The sequence below is a fragment of the Lithobates pipiens genome, unplaced genomic scaffold, assembly GCF_037356315.1.
Source record: "Lithobates pipiens isolate NorthernLeopardFrog02 unplaced genomic scaffold, aLitPip1_a1.2 Scaffold_13, whole genome shotgun sequence".
In the NCBI taxonomy this organism is placed as follows: Eukaryota; Metazoa; Chordata; class Amphibia; order Anura; family Ranidae; genus Lithobates; species Lithobates pipiens.
In genome coordinates, this window is record NW_027507718.1 from 519,318,260 (window position 1) to 519,341,996 (window position 23,737).

General features: G+C 46.0%; 1 protein-coding gene across 1 annotated transcript; it reads right to left on the bottom strand.

Annotated features, from left to right (window-relative positions):
- Positions 1–8,587: 8,587 nt before the first annotated feature.
- LOC143975930 (vomeronasal type-2 receptor 26-like) lies at positions 8,588–9,647 on the bottom strand. Its single transcript, XM_077478463.1, has one exon. The coding sequence runs from the start codon at positions 9,479–9,481 to the stop codon at positions 8,588–8,590; it is 894 nt and encodes a 297-aa protein (XP_077334589.1). The 5' UTR covers positions 9,482–9,647.
- Between the last annotated feature and the right edge of the window lie 14,090 nt (positions 9,648–23,737).

Consider the following 23,737-nt stretch of genomic DNA (forward strand, 5'->3'; position numbering starts at 1 on the left):
AGTGATGAGTATCTCGAGTGAGGTGTCCTTAAGATGGTGAGTGTACCCCAATTAGGTGTGAGTGATTGTGAGTGTGTGATGGTTTTGGTTGATCCCTTCTGGCTCCACTGCTTTTGGTGCCCGAAAGGGGCACCAAAAACAATGCCCCTTAAAAACCCACCCAGACAGTGTATTTGGTATAATCAGGTTTTCAGGGGGAGAATGGATCTAATCTTTATAGGATAAACACATTTTTACAGTAATGGGGTATATGGCGCAATAAGTGTAGTGTGTGCATACATGTCTATACAGCAAAGAGTAGAGTTCAATTGGATTGTTCAGGGTAACTTTCTGCTGATCTCAGTGCACCAGGTGCAACACCTCTGAAGAGACTGAAGTATCTCTAGGCAAACAGATAACATGAACAGTAGTGTGCAACCTGAGTGTAGTATATTAACAGATTCATTGGGGTAAGAAGACAAACAGCAACTCACATTGTGACAGTTAAAATCAGGCTCATCACATAGTAAGGGTTTCCAATGAACAACCTCACACTGGGCGGATGGATACACCCGCTAGACCAAGAGAACACATTGGCCAGCACCAAACTGAGTGCATCATTAGCTGTACTAAGAAATATTAGTAAATTAGCAACTCACGTGCGAAGAAATTGCACTTTTTGTATGTAATCCATGAGTAGCCAGCTCATGCATCTTAGATCATACGGTATGTTCTGCATCCCACAAGAAGCCCTTTGCCTTCTTGTCAGTTTACACTTCCTCATCTAAGCTTTCATCCAGCTTGACACACAGACTTCCTAGGTTGCAAGTTGAGCTGAATGCACCCGTAGATTGGTAGAAAAGTGTACCTGATGTATAAGTCCATTCAACCAGGCAGGCAGGGAGCTTGAAGAAGTGTGCTGCAGGGGGTAGGAGCTGGGAAGAGGAACTTGCTATAGAGGCAGGGGTGCAAAAGTGACAATATTCGGCAATGATGGTAGTTCAGTGGTAATCTAAGGCTGCAGACTGGTGGGCTGAGATTCTGAGCGCAGACCACGGCCCATCATTTTATGAAGGCTGTATACACAGCCATGAGAAGACCACGGTGCTACATACTAAAATAGGAATGGAGTGTGGCCAGCAAACTCAGATCTGGGGCAAGCACAGACCTTTTCCACCAGGCTGGATGGACTGAAATCCCCATATACAGTGCTGAGTGATAGAAGAAGAGGAGCTGGCTCCCCCACCTGTGCAGGTGGCTGGATATTTTACCACCCCCTATCATGGTATCTTAAAGAGGCTGCCTAAGCTGCCTTATGGTAGCGCTGGCCCTGCTTAAACTATTCCAGTTTCACTAGGTGGGAGGTAACATCATTACCCAGGAGCTAAAGTTTTTAAATAAAATATTGGTTTTCAGTCTGCACTATATTGCCTTTTCTTTTCTATGACATCTATATTGAACAGATTGATGATGAGGATAAAGAGTGGCCCTGGGTGCAAGCTGTCATATAGTTGTATACTAAAAAGCATAATTGACTAGTGATGGATGAACTTCCGATGGGACATTTCACGAACGCGGACCGCGAACGTGGCCGATAGTTCGCGAACCAGAACGTTCGCGGCGAGCCCCATTGACTTCAATGGGAGGCGAACTTTGCAAACCTACAGGTCAAATTTGCAGCCACAAAATAATTAATAGCTGTACAAACATAGTCCCACCACATGGCCAATGACATAACACATGTATGAGGTGAATCTGGGATCGACAACTACAAGCATTATTTTTTTTTTATGGGAAATTGTTGTGACAATTCAGGACTGTGGAGTGCATGAAGGCAATGGAGGAGAGGGAAGGTCAGGGTAGGCAAAGAGGGTGCAGGAGATGATCACCAGCAGCGTGACATACAGGAATGACACCTGCACCGTGAGAGAGTGATCTGACAACAGCACCGTGATAGAGAGCACTGACATCAGCAGCGTGACATAAAGCACTAACACCAGCACCGTGATATACAGCACTGACAGCAGCACCGTGATAGAGAGTACTGACATCAGCAGCGTGACATAAAGCACTAACACCAGCACTGTAATATACAGCACTGACAGCAGCACCGTGATAGAGAGCACTGACATCAGCAGCGTGACATACAGCAATGACACCTGCACCGTGATAGAGTCATCTAACAACAGCACCATGATAGAGAGCACTGACATCAGCAGAGTGACATAAAGCACTAACACCAGCACCGTGATATACAGCACTGACAGCAGCACTTTGATAGAGAGTACTGACATCAGCACTGTGATATACAGCACTGACACCTGCACCGTAAGCAGCCCCAGGAGGAAGTCAGCATAGCACAGGGATGGTGGGAGCCCCTCATAATGAGCATTGCACAGGGATGGTGGGAGCCCCTCATAATGAGCATAGCACAGGGATGGTGGGAGCCCCTCATAATGAGCATAGCACAGGGATGGTGGGAGCCCCTCATAATGAGCATAGCACAGGGATGGTGGGAGCCCCTCATAATAAGCAGCCCCAGGAGGATGTCAGCATAGAACAGGGATGGTGGGAGCCCCTCATAATAAGCAGCCCCAGGAGGAAGTCAACACAGCACAGGGATGGTGGGAGCCCCTCATAATAAGCATAGCACAGGGATGGTGGGAGCCCCTCATAATATGCACAGCAGAAGTACAGCCCCAGGAGGAAGTCAGCACAGCACAGGGATGGTGGGAGCCCCTCATAATAAGCAGGCCCAGGAGGAAGTCAGCACAGCACAGGGATGGTGGGAGCCCCTCATAATAAGCAGCCCCAGTACAAATATGACACTGCTCAGCCTCTTCAAAGAGGAGGGTACGGGCATATAGTACGGTGTGCTTTTTTTGGACAAGGACGTGAGCCAAATGAAGAAAGAAGGTCTGTGTGCTCGATTAAAAAAAATTGTTTATCGACATATACATGGTCTACTGGTCACATGTGTTGAATTCCTCCGAGATCCATGCCTCATTCATTTTTATAAATGTGAGGTAGTTAACACTGTCGTGAGCTAGGCGAGTATGCTTATCGGTCACGATCCCCCCTGCTGCGCTGAACGTCCTTTCAGACAGGACACTGGACGAGGGGCAAGACAACAGTTTGATTGCAAATTGGGCAAGCTCTGGCTAGAGGTCAAGCCTGCGCACCCAGTAGTCCAGGGGTTCATCACTCCTCAGAGCGTCCACATCGGCCGTTAACCCGATGTAGTCGGACACCTGACGGTCTAGGCGTTCCCGGATGCTGGATCCGGATGACACCTGTTGATGGGTCGGCTGAAAGAATGACCTCATATCCGAAGTCCCAAACACATCTTCAAACCGGCCTCTTCTTGCAGGCGCTGTTGGATTGGTACTCCCAACTCCTTCTCTGGGAGTGGGAATTGCTCCTCTGCCAGCGCACACGAAAAAGCAGAATGCAGCATTTCTCGAAGCAAGGCCTGGAAGTGCTCCATTCTGGCAGCCCTCTGTGACGGCGGTAACATTTCCACCATTTTGTGTTTGTACCGGGGGTCTAAGTACGTTGCCACCCAGTACTGGTCCTTGACCCTTATGCTTTTTATACGGGGGTCCATATTAAAACACTGGAGCATGAAGGCCCCCATTTGCACTAAACTGGAAGTGGTGTGGTGGCCTGGCTCCTGCTCATCATCCAGGATAATGTCATCCTCTTCATTCTCCTCTCCCCATCAACGCACAACAGGGATCCCAGAAAGGTTTAAAGCATGCTCTTCTTGCTCCTCCTCATCCGCCCCAGCACCATCCTCCTCTGACTCCTCTTCAGACTCCTGTTGTTGACTTGTCTCAGATAGAGTAGCCCCCCCTGGGAATTCATCCAGCATTGCGACTTCCTAATCTTCCCGCTTCTGCTCCTCCACAGCTTGATCAATGACACGACGCTCCATAAATAAGGCATAAGGTACCATGTCACTGATGGCACCATGGCTGCGACTGACCAGTTTGGTGATCTCCTCAAATGGCCGCAGAAGTCTGCATGTGTCGCGCATGAGCAGCCACTGGTGCGGTGAAAAAAACCTCAGCTCCCCAGAACCTGTTCTGCCGCAGAGTTCATACAGGTAGACGTTAACTGCACGTTTCTGCTGGAGCAGCCTATCAAGCATATAGAAGTTTGAGTTCCATCGCGTCGGGCAATCGCAAATAAGACGTCTGACCGGCAGATTGTGTCGCCGCTGAATGTCAGCAAGGCGAACCATGGCCGTGTAAGATCTTCTGATATGGGCCGAGATTTTCCTTGCCTGCCGCAAGATGTCCTGGACCCCAGGGTATTTCACAACGAATCGCTGCACGACCAAGTTTAAGACGTGTGCCATGCATGGCACGTGCGTGATTTTGCCCTGTTTCAATGCGCTAAGCAGATTGGCACCGTTGTCACACACCACTTTACCAACTGTCAAATTGAGCGGTGTTAGCCACTGATCTGCCTGTGAACGCAAAGCTGAAAGGAGTGCCGGGCCAGTGTGGCTCTTGGCTTCCAGGCACAACAGACGCAGCACGGCATGGCAACGTCTCACCTGGCATGTCGAATAGGTTCTGGGGAGCTTGGGCGGCGCAGCAGAAGAGATGCTAGCAGCGGAAAAGGAGGAGTCAGCCGAGGAGGAGAGGGAGGAGGATGGAGTAGGAGGAGGAGGAGAAGAAGGGCCAGGCCTGCATGCAATCCATGGCGGTAAAACCAAATCTACACGGGTGCCACGGGTTACATGATTGACGGCCGTCAGAAGGTTCACCCAGTGGGCAGTAAAAGTGATATACCTTCCCTGCCCGTGTTTGCTAGACCACATGTCTGTGGTCAGATGTATCTTGGCACCAACACTGTGTGCCAGAGATACATTCACTTGCCGCTGAACATGGCCATAAAGCTCTGGGATGCCCTTCTCTGAGAAATACTTCCTTCCTGGGACCTTCCATTGTGGTGTTTCAATGGCCACAAATTTTCGAAAGGCCTCCGAGTCCACCAGTTTATATGGCAGTAGTTGGTGGGCTATGAGTTCTGACAAGCCAGCCGTCAACCGATGGGCAAGAGGGTTATCCGTCGTCATCATTTTTTTTACGCTCGAACATTAGGTCCACGGAAGCCTGCCTTTTTGCAGAAAAACGTGAGCTTGGCGTGATGGAAGGTGGAGTGGAGGACAATTGTGAGGAGAGAGGAGAAGGAGAAGTAGAAGACGAGGCTGGACGGTGAGAGCCTGGAGTGTGGCTTTGTGTGTTCCGTTGCTCCCACTGGGCTCGGTGATGGCTGCTCATGTGCCTTCTTAAGGCGGTCGTCCCTAGGTGAGTGTTGGGCTTACCGCGACTAATGCGTTGACTGCAAAGATTGCAGATGGCAACGCTATTGTCAGCAGCGGACACGTTAAAAAAAGCCCACACTGCGGAGCCATGTGCCGGTGTCCTGGGAGTGCCAGATGTGACCGTACATGGTCGATGACTCACTCCTGATACATTTGCAGTCTGCTTTGGCCCTCCTGTGCAATGTAAGTTATTCCTGCTTCTTCTCCCTGTCTGCTGGTCCATATCTCCCTCTGAACTCCCCTCCTCTTCCTCTCTTGTGGGTACCCACGTGACATCACTAGACACGTCATCATCGATGTCACCTTCCCCACCGCTATAAGTAGAGATCTCGGAGTAGGCAACAACACCGGGGACCAACCTCCTCCTTGGGCTGATCTGGGTACTGTCGTCAGACTGCTGATTAGCGGTTGTTGCTACCTCCTCTTCCTGATCCAATACCAAGAGTGGCTGTGCATCAGAAATGTCTTGATATGGATCGGAAAATAATTCCTGTGACTCAAACGGAAGGTATGTGGTGGTGGTGGTGTTGTTGGTGGTAGTGTCTTTGGGGGTACACATAGCAGAGAGTGAAGAAGAGGGTGCAGATCGAGAGGATGAGGAGGGTGCAGAAGAGTAAGGCTGAGTGAGCCACTCAACCAAGTCTGGTGCGTCCTTTAAATGAATTGATCGCACCTTCTGCAACTTCCCACTTTGGCTCAAGCCTGTTGCTCCTGCCCTACCCCTACCACCCCTGTGGAAGGGCCTGCCTCTTCCTCTGCCTGTCATTTTTTAAATGACCCTGTGACAAAACTCTCAGTCCCTATACTGATAAAGGACTGCTGCAGTATAGGGCAGCGGTCAGCAGTAGTGCACCTCAACCCTATGTATTGTGGACCTATACCAGTCCTTATAGAATAGCAGACTGTACCTCACTCAACCCTATGTACTATAGCACCCTACACCAGGTTACCAGTCCTTATAAGGACCTTTGTGGAACAAGTAGGTTGCGTGTGACTGATTAGCAGACTGTACGTCAGTCCCTATACCGATGAAGGACTGCTGCAGTATAGGGCAGCGATCAGCAGTAGTGCACCTCAACCCTATGTATTGTGCACCTATACCAGTCCTTATAGAATAGCAGACTGTACCTCACTCAATCCTATGTACTATAGCACCCTACACCAGGTTACCAGTCCTTATAAGGACCTTTGTGGAACAAGTAGGTTGTGTGTGACTGATTAGCAGACTGTACGTCAGTCCCTATACCGATGAAGGGCTGCTGCAGTATAGGGCAGCAGTCAGCAGTAGTGCACCTCAACTCTATGTATTGTGGACCTATACCAGTCCTTATAGAATAGCAGACTGTACCTCACTCAACCCTATGTACTGTAGCACCCTACACCAGGTTACCAGTCCTTATAAGGACCTTTGTGGAACAAGTAGGTTGTAACTGATTAGCAGACTGCAGCAGAAGGGCAGCAGTCAAGTATAATATTATTTCTATATTTGGAAGAAAGAATATTATACGTGTACAAGCCTATTACCATACCACTTATACCAGTCCTGAAAATAACCTTTGTGGACCTAATATATTAACAGCTACTGATTAAACTGACCCTCACTGCCTCACACACAGCTTCCTGCCTGTCCCTATATAAACTGACAAAACAGAGGCTGCTGGAACAATAACTTGAATAGCACTTTTGTGGACCTGATAGTAACAGCTAATGACTAAACTGATTGTCCCTGCAGCACACACCGTCCTGTCCCTTTCTCTAAACTGACAAAAGACACTCAGGCTGCTGCAACAATCACTAGCACAGCACTGCCTCAAACCTATATCCTAAACTACACCTAACACCTATACCAGTCCTGAAAAGAACTTTTGTGTACCAAATAGCTAGCGATTTGGGTCACTGCAATCTCTCCCTGCTCCACACAGCAACCTCTCCCTATAGTGACAGAAGAAAGAATGTAAAATGGCCGCCGGATCGGGTCTATTTATAAGTTAGGGGGAATGTCCAAGTGTCCATGTGCTGTAATGTCTCAATTGGCTGTCCTATACCCCATGATGGATGTGTCATTATAGGTCAAAGTTCTTTTACACAGTAAACATGGAAGTCCGCCGGGCGAACGGCGGCAATAGTCTGCCGATCGGGCGGACCGCGAACAGCCGAAATTCACCACGAAACGACCGCCGGGCGAACCGTTCGGCCATCACTATTCAATGGGCTCAACATGCCTTTCAGCAAATTACTTGGGGTGTCTACTTTTCAAAAATGGGTAATTTGATGGATTTTTGTACTGCCCTGCCATTTTAACACCTCAAGAAATTAGATAGGCAGTCATAAATTAAAAACTGTGTAAATTCCAGTAAATGTACCCTAGTTTGTACATGTTATAACTTTCACGCAAACCAATTTAATATACGGTTATTGAATTTTTGTTTTTACCCAAGGCATGTGGCTGAATACATTTGGCCTAAATGTATGACTAAAATTTTGTTTATTCTATTTATTCTATTTTTCTTCATAACAAAAAGTAGAAAATATAATTTTGTTTTCTAAATTTTCGGTCTTTTTTCATTTATATCGCCAAAAAAATAAAAAAATTCCCAGAGGTGATCAAATACCATCAAAAGAAATCTCTATTTGTGGGCAAAAAAGGACACACATTTTGTTTGAGTACAGCATTGCATGACTGCGCAATTACGAGTTAAAGCAACGCAGTGCCAAATTAAAAAGTGCAATAAAAAGTGCTCTGGTCATTAAGGGGGTAAATCCTTCTGGGGCTAAAGTGGTTAAAATGCTCACAGATCAGCTCAAGGTTCAATATGTAGTGTTATATAATGATGAGAGATGTCAGGGGTTCTTAAAAAGGTTGAAGCAAAGAACTTAGGACCCATCCTATCCAGCGGGACCAACAGAGGTAGAGCTACGTGTAAACAGTAAATATATATCTTATAAAGTCCGTCTGGCTTAGTTATTACTATTATTTTCCCTTTTTATGTGCTCCTGTTTTACCATACATGAATACACAGGCTCTGCTCTTGTTCATTGTCAGTCACTTACAGATGTTTTGACAATTACTGCTTTTACATTTTGCCTTATAGTATAAATATCCCAACCCCTACCATCCCAGACTGAGGAGAAAAGAGAGCAGCTTGGAACAGTGCTCTACAGGGTAAATGCACAAAATAGTTTATTGCAATATTCATTTATCTAAAATGTTAATAATATTCCTATACAGTTTATTGACAATTTGATATTATTTTGTTTTGAGTAATAAACTCATTTAGTTCTATTTCCAAGCAAACCTGTTTTTGTATTCAGGTCAGGTCTAAACAGAATTATGTAACATTTTGGAAAAAATATACAGCCAAGAAGTCCAGCACTTGATGCCCATATGGCAAAAATCTCCACAGCCACCATATATTTCCCTTTAGTGCTCAGATAGGCTGGGATCATGGCAATCCAGACACTGCAGAACATCAACATGCTGAAGGTGATGTACTTGGCCTCATTAAAATTGTCCGGTAATGTCCTAGCAAAAAAAGCTATAATGAAACTCACAGCTGCCAGAAGTCCCATATATCCCAGGACAGAGTAGAAGCCGATAACTGAACCCTCATTACACTGAATGATGATCTTTCCCTGATCAGAGTAAAAGTCTTGGTCCTGGAAGGGGGGAGAAATAGATAACCAAGTCATACATATTATTACTTGGATCAGTGAACACACAGACATTATAGAATTGGGTAATGTGGCTCCCATCCATTTCCTCCAGGAACTCCCAGGTTTGGTGGCCTTAAAAGCAATACACACCATGATACTTTTGGAAAGTAGAGAAGACACAGCAACTGAGAAGATGACACCAAAAGAGGTCACACGCAGCATGCAGGTTACATCTACTGGACGTCCGAGGAACAAGAAGACACAGAGGAAGCTCAGCATGATGGAGACCAGCAGAAGATAGCTCAGGTTCCGGTTATTAGCTTTAACAATGGGGGTGTCCTGGTAATGTATAAATATCCCCAATATTAAACAAGCCAGAAGACAACAGAGGATGGAGACAGCTGAAAATACTGCAGAAATTGGATCATCAGTGTAAGATAGAAATTCTGTCAGTTTTGGAACACACCGATCCTTCTTCTCATTTGGCCATTCTTCATCAGAACATTTCATGCAGTTTTCACTGTCTGTCGGTATTGGAAAAGACACGTGATGGACATATTTCTTAAAGTATCTAGGAAGCAAACACTCTATTGCTTTAGAAACATTATAGATATGCAAATCATATTCTAATATTGATCAATGGTTCCAAATTAATAACTACTACCGTAAAGAATGGATACAAGGAGGGCGCATGCGCGAGGCTTCCAAGATGGCCGCGATCATCTAAAGCTCCGCTGCCTCGCGGAACGTCGGAACCCCTACCGCACGACACGGCTACCCTTCCGCTTCCCGAGCTATAGGGGCGGACTCCCGAAGTGTTGGGGCACATTTCTGAATGACCGGTGGACTGGCTAAACGCAATCTGGGCCCGCTGTTCGCTTCATTGGACGTAAGGGAGAAATCCAAGATGGCCACCGCAGCACAGCTCCTGTCTCAGGATCACAGATCCGCAGGCACAGTGGATTTCAGGTCAGATACAGACTTTCCTCCTCTCCACGCCACCCCAGGCAACCCCAGGGGTCTCCCCAAGGAAGCCACACCGTCCCCGGCCTCCACGGTCTCTCTGCTGGAACGCACCATCCAGGAGTTCTCCCCCTCCCCAGCGGGGACCTACAGGGTTACCCAGGCCGCCATGGCCCCCCACGAGGCTGCTCATGCAGACCCAGTCTCCCACATGGATGCCCTGTTTGGCAAATTCTCTGAACTATTAGAAAGGGGCCTCTCCCAAACTGCCTTGCAAATCACGGGGGAATTGAAAGCTGATTTTATTAACCTAGGCTCCCGGATCGAAACGATCGAACATAAAATGGAGGATACCATAGCCAGATCCATCCAAAACTCCAGGCACATTTACTCAGTACAGGAGCAATTGGACATAGCCATGGCCCGTATAGATGACCTCGAAAATAGGTCACGCAGATATAACGTCAGAATTCGCGGGCTTCCAGAATCAATAACTGATGTGTCCAGGGCGGTGCAAGACCTCATTCAACAGCTAATCCCTGACATCCCAGCTACTAAGCTTGAACTTGACCGGGTCCATAGAACCCTCGGCCCCCCTAGGAAGGATGGCACCCCGCGAGATGTTCTGGCCAAGCCACATCACTTCTCGGTGAAAGAAGAAGTTATGAAGAGAGCCAGATCCCTGCAACACGTCAATTACCAGGGTCACCAGGTTCAGATCTTTGCGGACCTCTCCCCCTCCACTATACAGAGACGGAGAGCTCTAAAACCCCTCTTGCTTGCAATGTCACAAAAAGACATAAAATACAAATGGGCATTCCCATTTGCGGTCAGGTTCACGGACAAAGGGAAGTCTTTTGCCTTCTCCACTTTCCCCGAGGGGGAAAAGCTCCTCACCAGGCTGAAAATCATTTCTCAAGAAGCTGACATGGACACTTCTAACCCTAGCCAAGGATCCAACAAACGACCCACTCCTAACAGCCCACAATCCCCGTTGTGGACCTCCGGAAGAGCCAAGAAGGTCAAGGATAATGCACCCACCTGAGCAACTTCCAGTCCCATTTTCAGACTCTCCATTCTGTGACTGACCGTCCGAGGTCCTGGAGAGGGCCGGAGGACTGCTCCCCAAACATTGAAAGTTTGGCCCTCCAACCCTTTTTGCCCTCCCCTTGCCTAGGACTTGTGCTACCCTTCTCCCCATTGCCTCCAATATTCCGGGACGCTATGCAGTACTTCGTCCATCTACTGGACTGCCCGTAACCCCTCATATTTTTTACGTCCCCTCGAAATGGGCCCTAAGGTTGCTTTGGGGATTTCCCAGGGGGCTGCATTCCACAGCACCCCCCCTGGATATACCATCCTACCTTCTGCCTAAAGAACAGCATTCATTGTTTAGCCCCAGTGTCTTCTAGTCATTATGTTTAGCCGTGCCTCAAGAAAAGTTCTTTTTTTGTATATTGCTGCTTATATGTTATTGCTATTTAATGTTGATTTCACAGTTCGGGTAGTTACCCGACGAGGGGTCCCCAGTTCCGCGAGGGACCACATGTGTAACTCTCCCTCCCTCGGCCTATCCCAGGCGTCTGAGGGTCGGGACTTCTGACCTTATGGGTCGGTTGTCTACATTGTTTTTTCTTGGGATTTCGGGGGGTGTCTCCTGCCCTGATCTCCTCTTTCTCTTCTCAGGAACCCTTTCTTTCCTTGCCCTTTCTCCCCCTCTCTCCCCCCTTGATGGTAAGCTACCCCCGTTGAATGTTTACATGACACTATTTTTTTTCTCCTCAGGTTGGGCTGAGCCAACCCAGTCGGCATGGTATCCTGGGAGACAACCTCGGGCCACCGATCCCAATGCCCTTACCGTGAACCCCGCTATGGATTGGGTAAGTGAGGTCGCTTTCAGATGCTGGGCTCCCCCTCTGCTCCATGGCTGATCCACAGGCTGCTAGGCTTAAGATAGCCTCCCATAACATTCAGGGTCTTAATTCCCCCATCAAACGGAGAAAAGCCCTTGATTACTACAAATCCCTGAAACTAGATATAATTCTACTTCAGAAAACCCACCTTCCTATCCGGTATAGTCCCAAGTTCCTACATGCCCACTTCCCTCAGTTCTTCTTAGCCAACGCGGAATCCAAGACCAGGGGGGTGGCCATTTTGATTGCCAAAACATGCAAATTCAATAAAAGTTTTGAAAAAGCGGATCCGGAGGGCAGGTATTTACTTGTAAAGGGCACTGTGGGGGACCAACTTTACTCCTTGGTCTCCTACTACGCCCCGAACACGGGTCAGGCCAAATTCTTCGAATCCCTGCTGCGCACCTTAGCACCTCTTTTAGAGGGAACGGTTATTGTCGGAGGGGACTCTAACGTCGCCTTTGATCAAGGACTTGATAAATCCTCCCCCTCACATTCCCGCTTAACCAGGCCCACGAAGGCAAGCTTACGGATCGCCAAATTGCTGCACGCTCATGGGTTATCCGATGTCTGGCGGGAATTAAACCCCACAAAGAGAGACTACACTCACTTCTCAGCGCCTCACCAATCATATGCACGCATAGACCACATACTTGTCCCCTCCTCGCTCCTTCCCAGGATGCTCAAAGCCTCCATCACTGACACAGTGATCTCGGATCACTCGCTGGTAATTGTGACGGCCCTGGGGGGTTCGAGTGGGAGACACCCTAGGCATTGGAGGTTAAATGAATCCCTCCTCTCGGAGCCATCACGAGTTATGGATCTCGACAAAGCATTGCAGGAATATTTCTCTATTAATGCGACTCCTGATGTCTCCCCCGAAACCCTGTGGGCGGCGCACAAAGCATATATTAGGGGAAAACTCATGCAATTAGGTTCTCAAATAAAACGGGAAAGGCAATCAACCATCCTGAAGCTAGAAGAGGAATACTCTAAACTCAGAGCTCTTCACAAAAAGGACCCCCTCCGCACCCCCACCTCCATACTAGACAAGACTCGCTTAGAACTCAATCTCGCCCTCACCACGAAAGCCGAAAAATCGGTTAGGTGGTCTGGCCACAAATTTTACTCACAGGCGGACAAAATAGGCACACTCCTGGCTAATAGACTCTCCCCTAGAACCAAGCTGAGCACCCTCCCTCGGATCAGAAGCGCAGGACTCCCGCCCACGTCTAATCCGGTCACAGTTCTGAATGCCTTTCAGAACTTTTACACCTCTCTCTACAGTAGCCCCCTACCTCCCAAAGATAACCTCCTTCCAAAGTTTTTGGAGGGACTCCCCATCCCTGCCTTATCGGACGTTCACAAACAAGTTATGGAAGCCCCCTTCCAGGCAGAGGAGATACTTGAAGTCATAAAGGATCTTAAAAAAAGCTCCGCCCCTGGACCCGACGGTCTTTCGATCCATTACTATAAAGCCTTTGCCAACACGCTAGCCCCTCACCTGGCCAATCTCGGTAATCATAAAGCTAATGGAGACCCCCTGGATCCCCACCTTAACACGGCGTATATCACGGTCATCCCCAAACCTGGCAAGAACTTGGAAGATGTCAGCAACTACAGACCGATTTCCCTTATTAATAATGATCTCAAAATTCTCACGAAAGTTATGGCCAATAGGTTAGCCTCCTTTATCGGACGCTACGTCCACAAGGACCAAGTTGGTTTTATCCCCGGCAGACAGGGACCTGATCAAATTCGGAGGGCGATTGATATTATCTCCATTTTGCAGTCTAATTGGGAAGGGGGACCCAAACAATCTGGATTCCTCCTTTCCTTAGATATTCAGAAGGCTTTCGACTCGGTCTCATGGCAGTACATCTTCCAGCTCTTTGACAGGTGGGGATTTGGGGCTCGCTTCCTGGGCTTATTACGGGCCTTATACTCCCAGCCGAGGGCCCATATTCGAATGCAGGGATACCTTTCTGAGCCAATTCCCATCACCAGGGGGACCAGACAGGGGTGCCCCCTGTCCCCCCTCATATTTGCAATAGCCATTGAAACACTGGCGATCGCAGTCCGCCACAATATGGACATTGGAGGTGTCCAATGCGGTAGTCAAACGCACAAATGTGGACTCTTCGCGGACGACATACTGTTGTTCCTCACTTCCCCCCTCACAACCCTGCCCAACTTATCCCGGGTACTGGACGACTTTGCCAAGGTCTCAGGCTTGAGGGTTAATTACTCCAAGTCTGTGGCATTGAATATTTCTCTCCCCACCCACCAAGTCCTCTCACTCAAACAATCCTTTCCGTTCCAATGGAGTGACACTGCCATCCAATACTTGGGTATCTCCCTTACACCTAAAATAGAGATGTTGTATGCCCACAATTACCCCAAATTATACAGACAGCTGGAAACTGATCTCTCCTCATGGTCTAAACACGAACTATCCTGGCTTGGCCGGATTAACTCCATAAAAATGACCCTTCTCCCCAAAATCCTCTACTATTTTCGAGCCCTGCCAATACCAGTTCGGAAGGACCACCTCTGCTCTCTGCAAAGCAAAATACTGAAATATATCTGGGGTAATAAGGGATACCGTCTGCCGCAAAACACGCTCTTCCTGCACAGACGCAGGGGGGGGTTGGGTCTGCCTAACCTCCACAAATACTACCTTGCAGCTCGCCTAGCCCAACTCTCCTCGATCTACTCCAAATATGAGAAACCGGATTGGCAGTTCATAGAACGCTGTTCGGTACCCTCCTTTACACTAGATTTTCTATTATGGTGCCCGCCCAAAGCCAGGCCGCCCATCATGTCCCCATCCCTATCTCACTCCTGCGCCCTATGGGACGGTCTTCGCAAAGAGCCTTCCCTAGTCTCCACTTTAAGACCCCTTGCTCACATGTTCCGTAATCATGACTTCCCCCCTGGTCTGAATATTGAGGCCTTCAGATGGTGGTTGGACAAGGGACTATACCGGATAGGTCACTTTTTCAATTCCAGGGGTCCGATTTCCCTAGCTTACTGTATCGAACACTTAGAGCTACCAGACACAGAGAGGTTCCGCTTCCAACAAATATCTCACTTCTTGAACTCACTTTGGAAAAACAAACCCCTTCCTCCTTCCTTTACTGAATATGAAGCCTGGTGTGGTAGGATCGGGGAGCAGAGGGGTGGTATTTCAGTGATCTACGCGGCTCTCACTTCCCCAACGGGCAAATCCCCCTATATGACGGCATGGGAATCTGATCTCCAGACCTCTGGCAGTCTCGAAACCTGGCAGCAGGCCCTAGCCAGATCCTTTCGTGGGATCCAGAACACCTCACTAATGGAGGCTAGCATCAAATTGATAACCAGGTGGTACCTCACTCCAGTCAGGCTAGCCAAAATATATCCCACGGCTAACCCCTTATGTTTCAGGGGGTGCCAACTTCGTGGCTCCATGATCCACATCTGGTGGGAATGCCCTAGACTTCGATCGTTCTGGACTAAAATCTTCAACTTGATTTACTTAGTCACAGGCTGCCGGGTTCCGAGAACTCCAGAGGTTGCGTTACTCAATACCCCGGTTCCTTTGATGTCTGGTAACACTCAGAAACTAACTTATTTTATTCTATTAGGAGCCAAAATTGCGATTGCCTCCGCATGGAAGCAACCCAGACCCTCCTTCCTCGCAGTTAAGAGGAAGATATCGTGGATAATGTCCCAAGAAAAACTGTCAGGTATTTTGTCGGATACCACACCTAAATTCCGAAAGGTGTGGGACCCTTGGGCCCGTTACATGGGAATCTCGCTGCTGCCTGGGGTACCCCCAGGCTCTCCTCTAGTGACCAGACCTCACCCCTAAAGCGCCCTCTCTTACATTGAATGCTAAACATTCTCCCGCTATAACCTTCCACCCTTTCAGGACATAGCTTACCTCCCCTTACCCCTCTGTCCTCCTCTTCTCCTCCTCTTTTCTTTTCTCTGTCCTTCTAGACGTTCTAAGTTTTGGGTTTGCTCAACAGAGCTGTAATTGACAGGTTCACCATACAGTCCAATTTAATGTTGCGGTACCCACTGCGGACGGTCCTCCAACTGCTTTATCCCTCTGAGAGGGGGGGGGCTGGGAGGATACTCCCCCATCCTGGCACAGCAAGTTCCCTATTAGGGGTGTCGGGATGGGGGCTCCTGGGAGCTACCCCTAATAGTTCTATTTGGTGGGCTCTCCCGGGGGGGTCACCCTCCGTTTACCTCTTTTTCATGTAGCCCCTCGATGAGGAAGGGCATACCGACTGTACCCTTTTGATATTGTCTGTCTTTCACTAATGTCTCCTGTTTTCATTACTTACATTGTGACAGCAGGCCCTCCCTGCTGCAGTTTGTTTATGTACTGTTATACGTATGTAAGTGCCTTTACCATAAAATAAAATATTTTGAAAGTAAGAATGGATACAAAAAGATGCAGAACCTTGCCAAATAAATGTTCCGTCTATTCAGCTCGTTTGAGTTTTTTATTTTGTATAACCATGCTTATGTAGGTATCACATTAATATTACAATTGTAAACCATATGTAGGCATAGCAGTTCCTTATTAATGACTTAGAAATATAAGTATGTGGCAGAAGGGCTAGTATGTTTTCAGGCTGGTGAGATTGTTTTCAGTGCCGGATTTTCAGCACAAACCAAAGGTTAGTAGCATGGATTGGAATGTCTTCCAGGGCTTAGCTTTCTCTCTCCATTCCCCCTTCATCTTGGGGAAGTCAACTGGATGGACCGCTAAAAAGGGTCAGCATTTAAAAAAAAAAAACAGTGTTAAAGCATAAAACTTCTGGCAGCTTGTGCTGTCATACTTAGGAGATGGAAATTCCAAGAATCCCAAAAATGTTTCTGAAGTAGTAAACATGGTTCATATAAACCACACATATTCTATTGGCGATTAATCCCCTCACTGGTACCAGATTTCTTTTCAAATGTTTTTATTGAGATTTTTAGCAGAGTTAGTTACAACAAGGGTTACAAAACAAAAAATAATAATATATAGTAATAAAAGTAACATAACACAGTATAATGTAGTGACAGGGTTTTCTCAGCACAATATAGCATAAAAACATCATAAAGGGACTCGAACAAGAGTAAGTCTCTTAGAATTTGTATAATAAAGTCCGTAATATAATTATTGTAAGATTTATAAATAGCGATATGGATAATGGCCACTTCTGGACCCCAAGACACCCCTCACAGGGATCTATCTGTGTCTTGGAGTACCTAGGCCAACATCCTAAAGGAAATTCAAACACAGTAGTTATCTTTTATGAAGGAAAATAAAGATCTATTCTTACTCCGCAGCTCAATTCAGATAAACAAACATGTGATATATTTGTCACTTTTTTATGAAATTATTTTTAAAGCCATCCAAAAAAAAATATTAAAACGCACAGGAGTTCTTTCTTCTATATGATTAAAGAATCAGCATTATCTAAATTGTGGAAGTATAATTTTTGTACCATGTACTCCAAGGTTCACATAGTTGTTGTTCCTTAATATATAGGGATTTGTCATTAGGAAATAACAATTCGTAGGAGTGGTGGAGTTGGGTTAATTCTATAACTTCTGTCATAGTAGGAAGAGAGTCAGTTTTCCATTTTCTAGTTATGGATAGTCTCGCAGCTAAAAGTATATGTGTTACTACTTTACGATATTGTTTGGGATTCGTATGTAAATTCATATTCAGAATGGCTAGTTCTGGTGAAAGTTGAAGGACAATACCTGTTACGGAAGTGAGTAAATGGGAGATTGCCTGCCAGTAGTTATGTAAGCTTGGGCAGTCCCACATAATATCAAATAGGGTCCCAAATTGGGTACAATTTCTCCAGCAATTAGGTGACGAGTTCCCCTTGAATTTTGCTAGGATATGTGGAGTCAGGTATTGTCTTTGAACAATTTTTTGTGCCAGTTCCCATAGTGTAACACATGAAGTGGCCCTATATATGCTTTGTAGGGAAGCCATCCATTGTTTAATTGAAAAGTCTTGCCCCAAATCTTGTTCCCATTTAAGGAAGGAAGGTAGTTTGCTGGGTATGTTTTTTTCCCCTAGAATTGGGTATATTGTAGCTACTCCTTTCTGTGAGGTGGCATGGTTATTGAGGAAAGACCATATTTTAACCGGGATTGAAGCTCTGAGTTGTGGATTGTGTAGCAGACACTTTTCTATTTGAATATATGTAGATCGCTCAGAATTCGGAAGCTGTAATTCATTACTTAACTGAGAAAAAGACTTCACTGAGCCCTGTTGGAAGAAGGAGCCAAGTTTGATATCCCGACCCAAATTCCAGTCGTGTATTTGTACGCCAGGAATTAATGTTGGTATGATTGTTAGAGGAGAGTTTAACACCGTGATTGGAGTTTTATCCCATTTGTATGTGATGATTCTCTGCCAAGAGTGTAGCGTCGCTTTCACCGTTGGTGGGTATTGAGCTGTAATTGTGGACTTAATTTTCCTACTAAGTAACCAGAATTGCATATTAGGCTGTCGTGTGATGTCTTTCTCAATTTGTCCCCATAAAGTTTTAGGAGTAGGCAAGAACCATTCTTGCAATTGGGTCAAAAGAGTTGCGTCATAATAATCCTGTAGATCAGGTACGGTCGCACCACCTATATTTCTATGTTTAATTAGTATATGGTATGCGCAACGGGATTTTTTGCCATTCCATAGATATTTTCCCAAACTGCTTTGTAAGGATTTAAAGTAGTATTTAGGGATACATATTGGAAGGGACCTGAGTTGATATAATAATTTTGGTAAGGTCATCATTTTGAAAGCTGCCAGGTGACCAGTCCATGTAAATTAGAATTTACTAAGTGTTGTCAGATCTGTTTCAAAATGTTTCTTAAATGGTACAAAGTTTGTTTTAAATAACTGTTTTGTTTTGTTAGTGAGAGTGATTCCTAAGTAAGAAATCCCCTCGTCTTTCCAGTGGTAGGGGTATTTATTAGACAATAACTGCCTGGTTGTGTTATCTAATCCTAGGTCTAAAATATGGGACTTGGTTTCATTGATTTTATAATATGATGCTGCTCCAAATGTCGTTAGTATATTTTGGAGATTCGGGAGAGATGAAATAGGATTAGACACTATAAGCACTATGTCATCTGCGAACAGACTTATTTTATTATCTATTTGTATGATTTTTATACCAGATAGTTTTGTGTCAGACCGTATACATTCTGCTAGAGGTTTGATGGCTAAATTAAATATTAAAGGAGATAAGGGGCAACCTTGTTGTGTTCCATTTGAGATGCCAAAGGGCCTAGACATCATATCATTTGTGTATACTCTCGCTGAGGGGCCCTTATACAGTGCAAAATTTGCCGATAAAATATTTCCATGAAAGCCGAATTTTAAAAGCACTGACTGTAAATAGCCCCAATGGACCCTATCAAACGCCTTCTCTGCATCCAAATAAAGGAGCAGAGAAGGCGTTTGATGTCTCTCAGTGAAGTGTATAATATCAATCAGACGTCTTGTTGCATCTGAAGATTGTCGACCTTTAGTAAATCCAGATTGATCTTTGTGAATGAGGTCTGGTATGTAGTTCATCAGTCGATTCGCTATTGCTTTGGCGTATATTTTGATGTCAATGTTCAATAATGAAATCGGTCTGAAATTTTGGGGAGCGTTGGGATCTTTGCCTGGTTTCGGCAGTGTTATGATCAAGGCCTGAAGAATCTCAGCCGGAAATTCTGATTTGGATTCCGCTTCGTTAAAAAGTGAGCATAAGTGGGGAGCCAGTATATCTCAAAGTAATTTATAGTATTCTCCTATCATTCCGTCTGGGCCTGGAGATTTATTGTTGGGCAGGGAGTCTATAGTTCTAGCAATTTCTTCCACTGAAAATGGGACGTTAAGATCAGAGATTTGATCAGTAGTTAATGATGGGAGACTAATGCCGCGTACACACGAGCGGACTGTATGGCGTACTTAGTCCGCCGAAACACATTTCAGCGGACAGTCCGCTCGTGTGTGGGCTTCAGCAGACTTTTTCAGCGTGCAGTCCGGCGTACTAAGAATTTTGGATTTTTCTAAATTCTGTCCGTCGTACTCGCATTTCGGCGGACAATCCAGCCGTGTGTATGCCAGTCCGCCGTACTTTTGAAATGAGCGGACTTTTCCCGCCCGGAGAAAAGTCCGCTCATTTCGAGCAGGTATCCAGGTAGGCGGGGCCCGCGAAGGAGACGTGGCTGGCCCCGCCGCCTGGTATGGACTTAAAAGGGAACCCCAACGCCGAAAAAAATCGGCGTGGGGGTCCCCCCCAAGTCCACAATAGTCCCTTGTCCGAGCACGCTACCCGGCCGGCCAGGAAAGGGGGGCGAGCGAGCGCCCCCCCTCCTGAGCCGTACCAGGCCGCGTGCCCTCAACATGGGGGTGCCTTGGGGAAGGGGGGCCGCGCGGCCCCCCAACCCCAAAGCACCTTGTCCCCATGTTGATGAGGACAAGGGCCTCTTCCCGACAACCCTGACCGTTGGTTGTAGGGGTCTGCGGGCGGGGGGCTTATCGGAATCCGGGAGCCCCCTTTAATAAGGGGGCCCCCGGATACCGGCCCCCCACCCTATGTGAATGAGTATGGGGTACAATGTACCCCTACCCACTCACCTGTAAAATAAAAGTACAAAAAAAAACACAACACACGAGATAAAATACTTTATTGCACAGCTCCGAGGGTCTTCTCGCCGGACTCCTCCGCTATCTTCTTGTAGCTCTTTTGCTAGCGGAGGAGCCCGGCTTTCTTCCTCGCCGCCGGCCTCTTCCGACTTCGGGGGTCTTGTCCCCCTCTTCGGTTCTTCTGCCGGGCCACTGCGCCTTCTTATAGCTCTTTTACAGGCGGTGGCCCGGTCTTCTGTCGCCGCCGCCGCCGCCTTCCGTTCTTCTTCTTCTTCTTGTCCCATGTTGAGGGCACGCGGCCTGATACGGCTCAGGAGGGGGGGCGCTCGCTCGCCCCCCTTTCCTGGCCGGCCGGGAAGCGTGCTCGGACAAGGGTCTGCTGTGGACTTGGGGGGGTACCCCCACGTCGATTTTTTTTGGCGTTGGGGTTCCCCTTTAAGTCCATACCAGGCGGCGGGGCCAACGACGTCTCCTTCGCGGGCCACGCCTACCTGGAGACGCGCTCGAAATGAGCGGACTTTCCTCCTCGTGTGTGGGCGAGTCCGTTCATTTCAAAAGTAGGGCGGATAGTACGGCGGACTTAGTACGCCGTATTAGTCCGCTGAAAAAGTGCCGTGTGTGGGCAAGTAGCCCGTTCGGAAAGTCCGACGGACAGTCTGGCGGAAAGTACGCCAGACTAAGTACGTCATACAGTTTGACCGTGTGTACGCGGCATAATAGTATCTAAGAAATCACTTATTATCTTTGGGGTAGGTGTGGGAGTTTGAGAATCATCTTTAAGATTGTAAAGGGAGCTATAATAACAGCTAAATGCATTCGCTATGTCTTGGGGGTCTTGCAATTTTTCTCTAGTAATAGGGTGGTATAGATATGGAATCTTTGATTTGGAATATCTGCCTTTGATCCGAAGTGCCATGTTTTTTCCTGCTTTGTTGCTAGTATGGTAATATTTAGCTTTAAGTTTTCTAGTATGTTTTTCAAATGTATCCAATAAAGTCGTTCTGAGTTCCTGTCGTAATATTTGTAGTTTAGTTTTCAGTTGTTGTGATGGGTGACATTGGTTTTGGGAATCTAATGTTTTAATGTCAGCAGTAAGTTTCTCAATGAGTTTCGTTTTATTTTTCCTGAATTGAGCATTCAGTTGCATTAGGATTCCCCTACTAAATGCTTTATGAGCACCCCATAGGGTGGCGGAGTCTGACACCGATCCCACATTATATTTAAAGAATTCAGTTATCTGGGTTTGTATAGCTGTAGCATAGGTAGGCATTTTGATAAGATATGCATTTGTTCTCCATAGAAAATGGGTCGTTTGAGAGTGTTTAGGTAGAATAGTCATACTAATTGGGACATGATCAGTCCAAGTGATGGGTGCAATGTCAGACTCCCTCACCCGCTGCAATAACCACTTATCCGTAAAAATATAATCGATACGAGTATAGGTATTATGTACCAGGGAATGATATGTGTATTCACGATCTCCAGGAAGATGGCATTTCCATACATCATAGAGATCGCTTTTATTCAAAAAAAATTTAGGTGCACAGTTGGTTCTGGTTGTGGGATTAGAAGTGTCTAGTTCTTGTTCATGTATTGTGTTGAAGTCTCCACAAATTATTAAGGCACCTTTTTGGCATTTACCTATTTTTCTCATCAGGCCATTCAGAAAATGGGATTGCCTTTTATTAGGCGCATACACATTTACCAATGTAGTAAGTGTATTATCAATGGTACATATTAATATGAGGTATCGTCCATTGGTATCTACAATAGATTCATGCAATTGAAAATTAACTGAATGATGTATGGCAATAAGTACTCCTTTTTTTTTCTGTTGGCCTGATGCTGTAAATATGTGAGGAAAGTTCTTATGGGTGCAAGTGGGAATAGCGCCTGTTTTGAAATGGGTTTCTTGTATACACAATATTTGACATCGCTGGGTGTTAGCCATTTGCCACATTGACGCTCTTTTTGCTGGATGGTTAAGACCATTAGTATTTAAAGATATTAACTTTATACTCATAAAAGGATATTAATAAGATGGAAAAAGTAAGTACATACTAGCCTGATAATAGCTTTAAATTCTACTTCCATGTGAACAATCTGTAGTCTGAAATGACTATGAATGTCCAAAAATTTAGTGACTGAAAAGTTTTGATTCAAATTTTGTAGGTTCACAACATACCTGTCCCTTTGAATGCTATGAGTTGTGTATAGGATACTGTGAAGAAAAAAATAAAAGTAAAAGCACAAACAAAAATATAACCAAACATTAAACTTAACTTGCAGTGGTAAACATTTCAATGTATACTACAACATTAGAATGGGGAATTAGTTCAAAGGTCAGCTGTTCCAAAGATTTAGTATCGCACCGCACGGCGGGCAAGCTGATAGATCGGTTTCCTATAGATAGGATTGTATTTTGACAGGATCTAGTCAATGAAAGCTAATGCCATTGTGGCGTAAGTTTCTCCGGATTCTTCTTAGCTCCGATAGGTGGAGTTGGTTCGGGGATAATACCCCATGCGTGAAGTAACTTAATGCCTTGTTCCACAGAAGTGATTGTATGGTAGGTGTCATTCTTCTGTATCAGTAGTTTAGATGGTTGTTTCCAACGGTATTCAATTTTATGATTACGCAGAGCTTTTGTAATCGTGGAAAGTTGTCTTCTCATATCTAGAGTATGTTTAGACAAGTCAGCATAAATCTGGATTGTATTATATGGTTGTGGAAGTTGTCCTAGATGTCACACTTTATATAGGATTTGTTCTTTAACATGGTAGAAGTGTACTCTAAGTAGTACATCACGTGGTATCTATGGAGGGAGAAATGACGGTTTCGGAATCCGATGGATACGATCAATTGTGAGCTCTAAGGCTGGTATAGCTGGCAGCAAGTTGGAGAATAAGTCAGTGGCATATTTTTTAAGATCAGACTGCTGTATATTTTCAGGGATACCCCTGATTTTGAGATTGTTCTTCTTGAGCGGTCTTCTAAATCTGCGCTTTTAAATTTAAGCCACTCTTTTTCAGCTTTATTTTCTTCATGAGCATCTATTAAATTATTAATAGTATTGGTCATGTCTCCCATAGAGTTCTCAATAGTGTGTACTCTTTTACCTAAGGAGTTCACTGCTTTGGAGAATTGATTTGTGAGTTGTAAAATATCCGTATGAAGCGAAGTATGTAAAGTTAATAGCATTTCTTTTAATTGGGTGTCCAGAATAGGCTGGTTATTAGT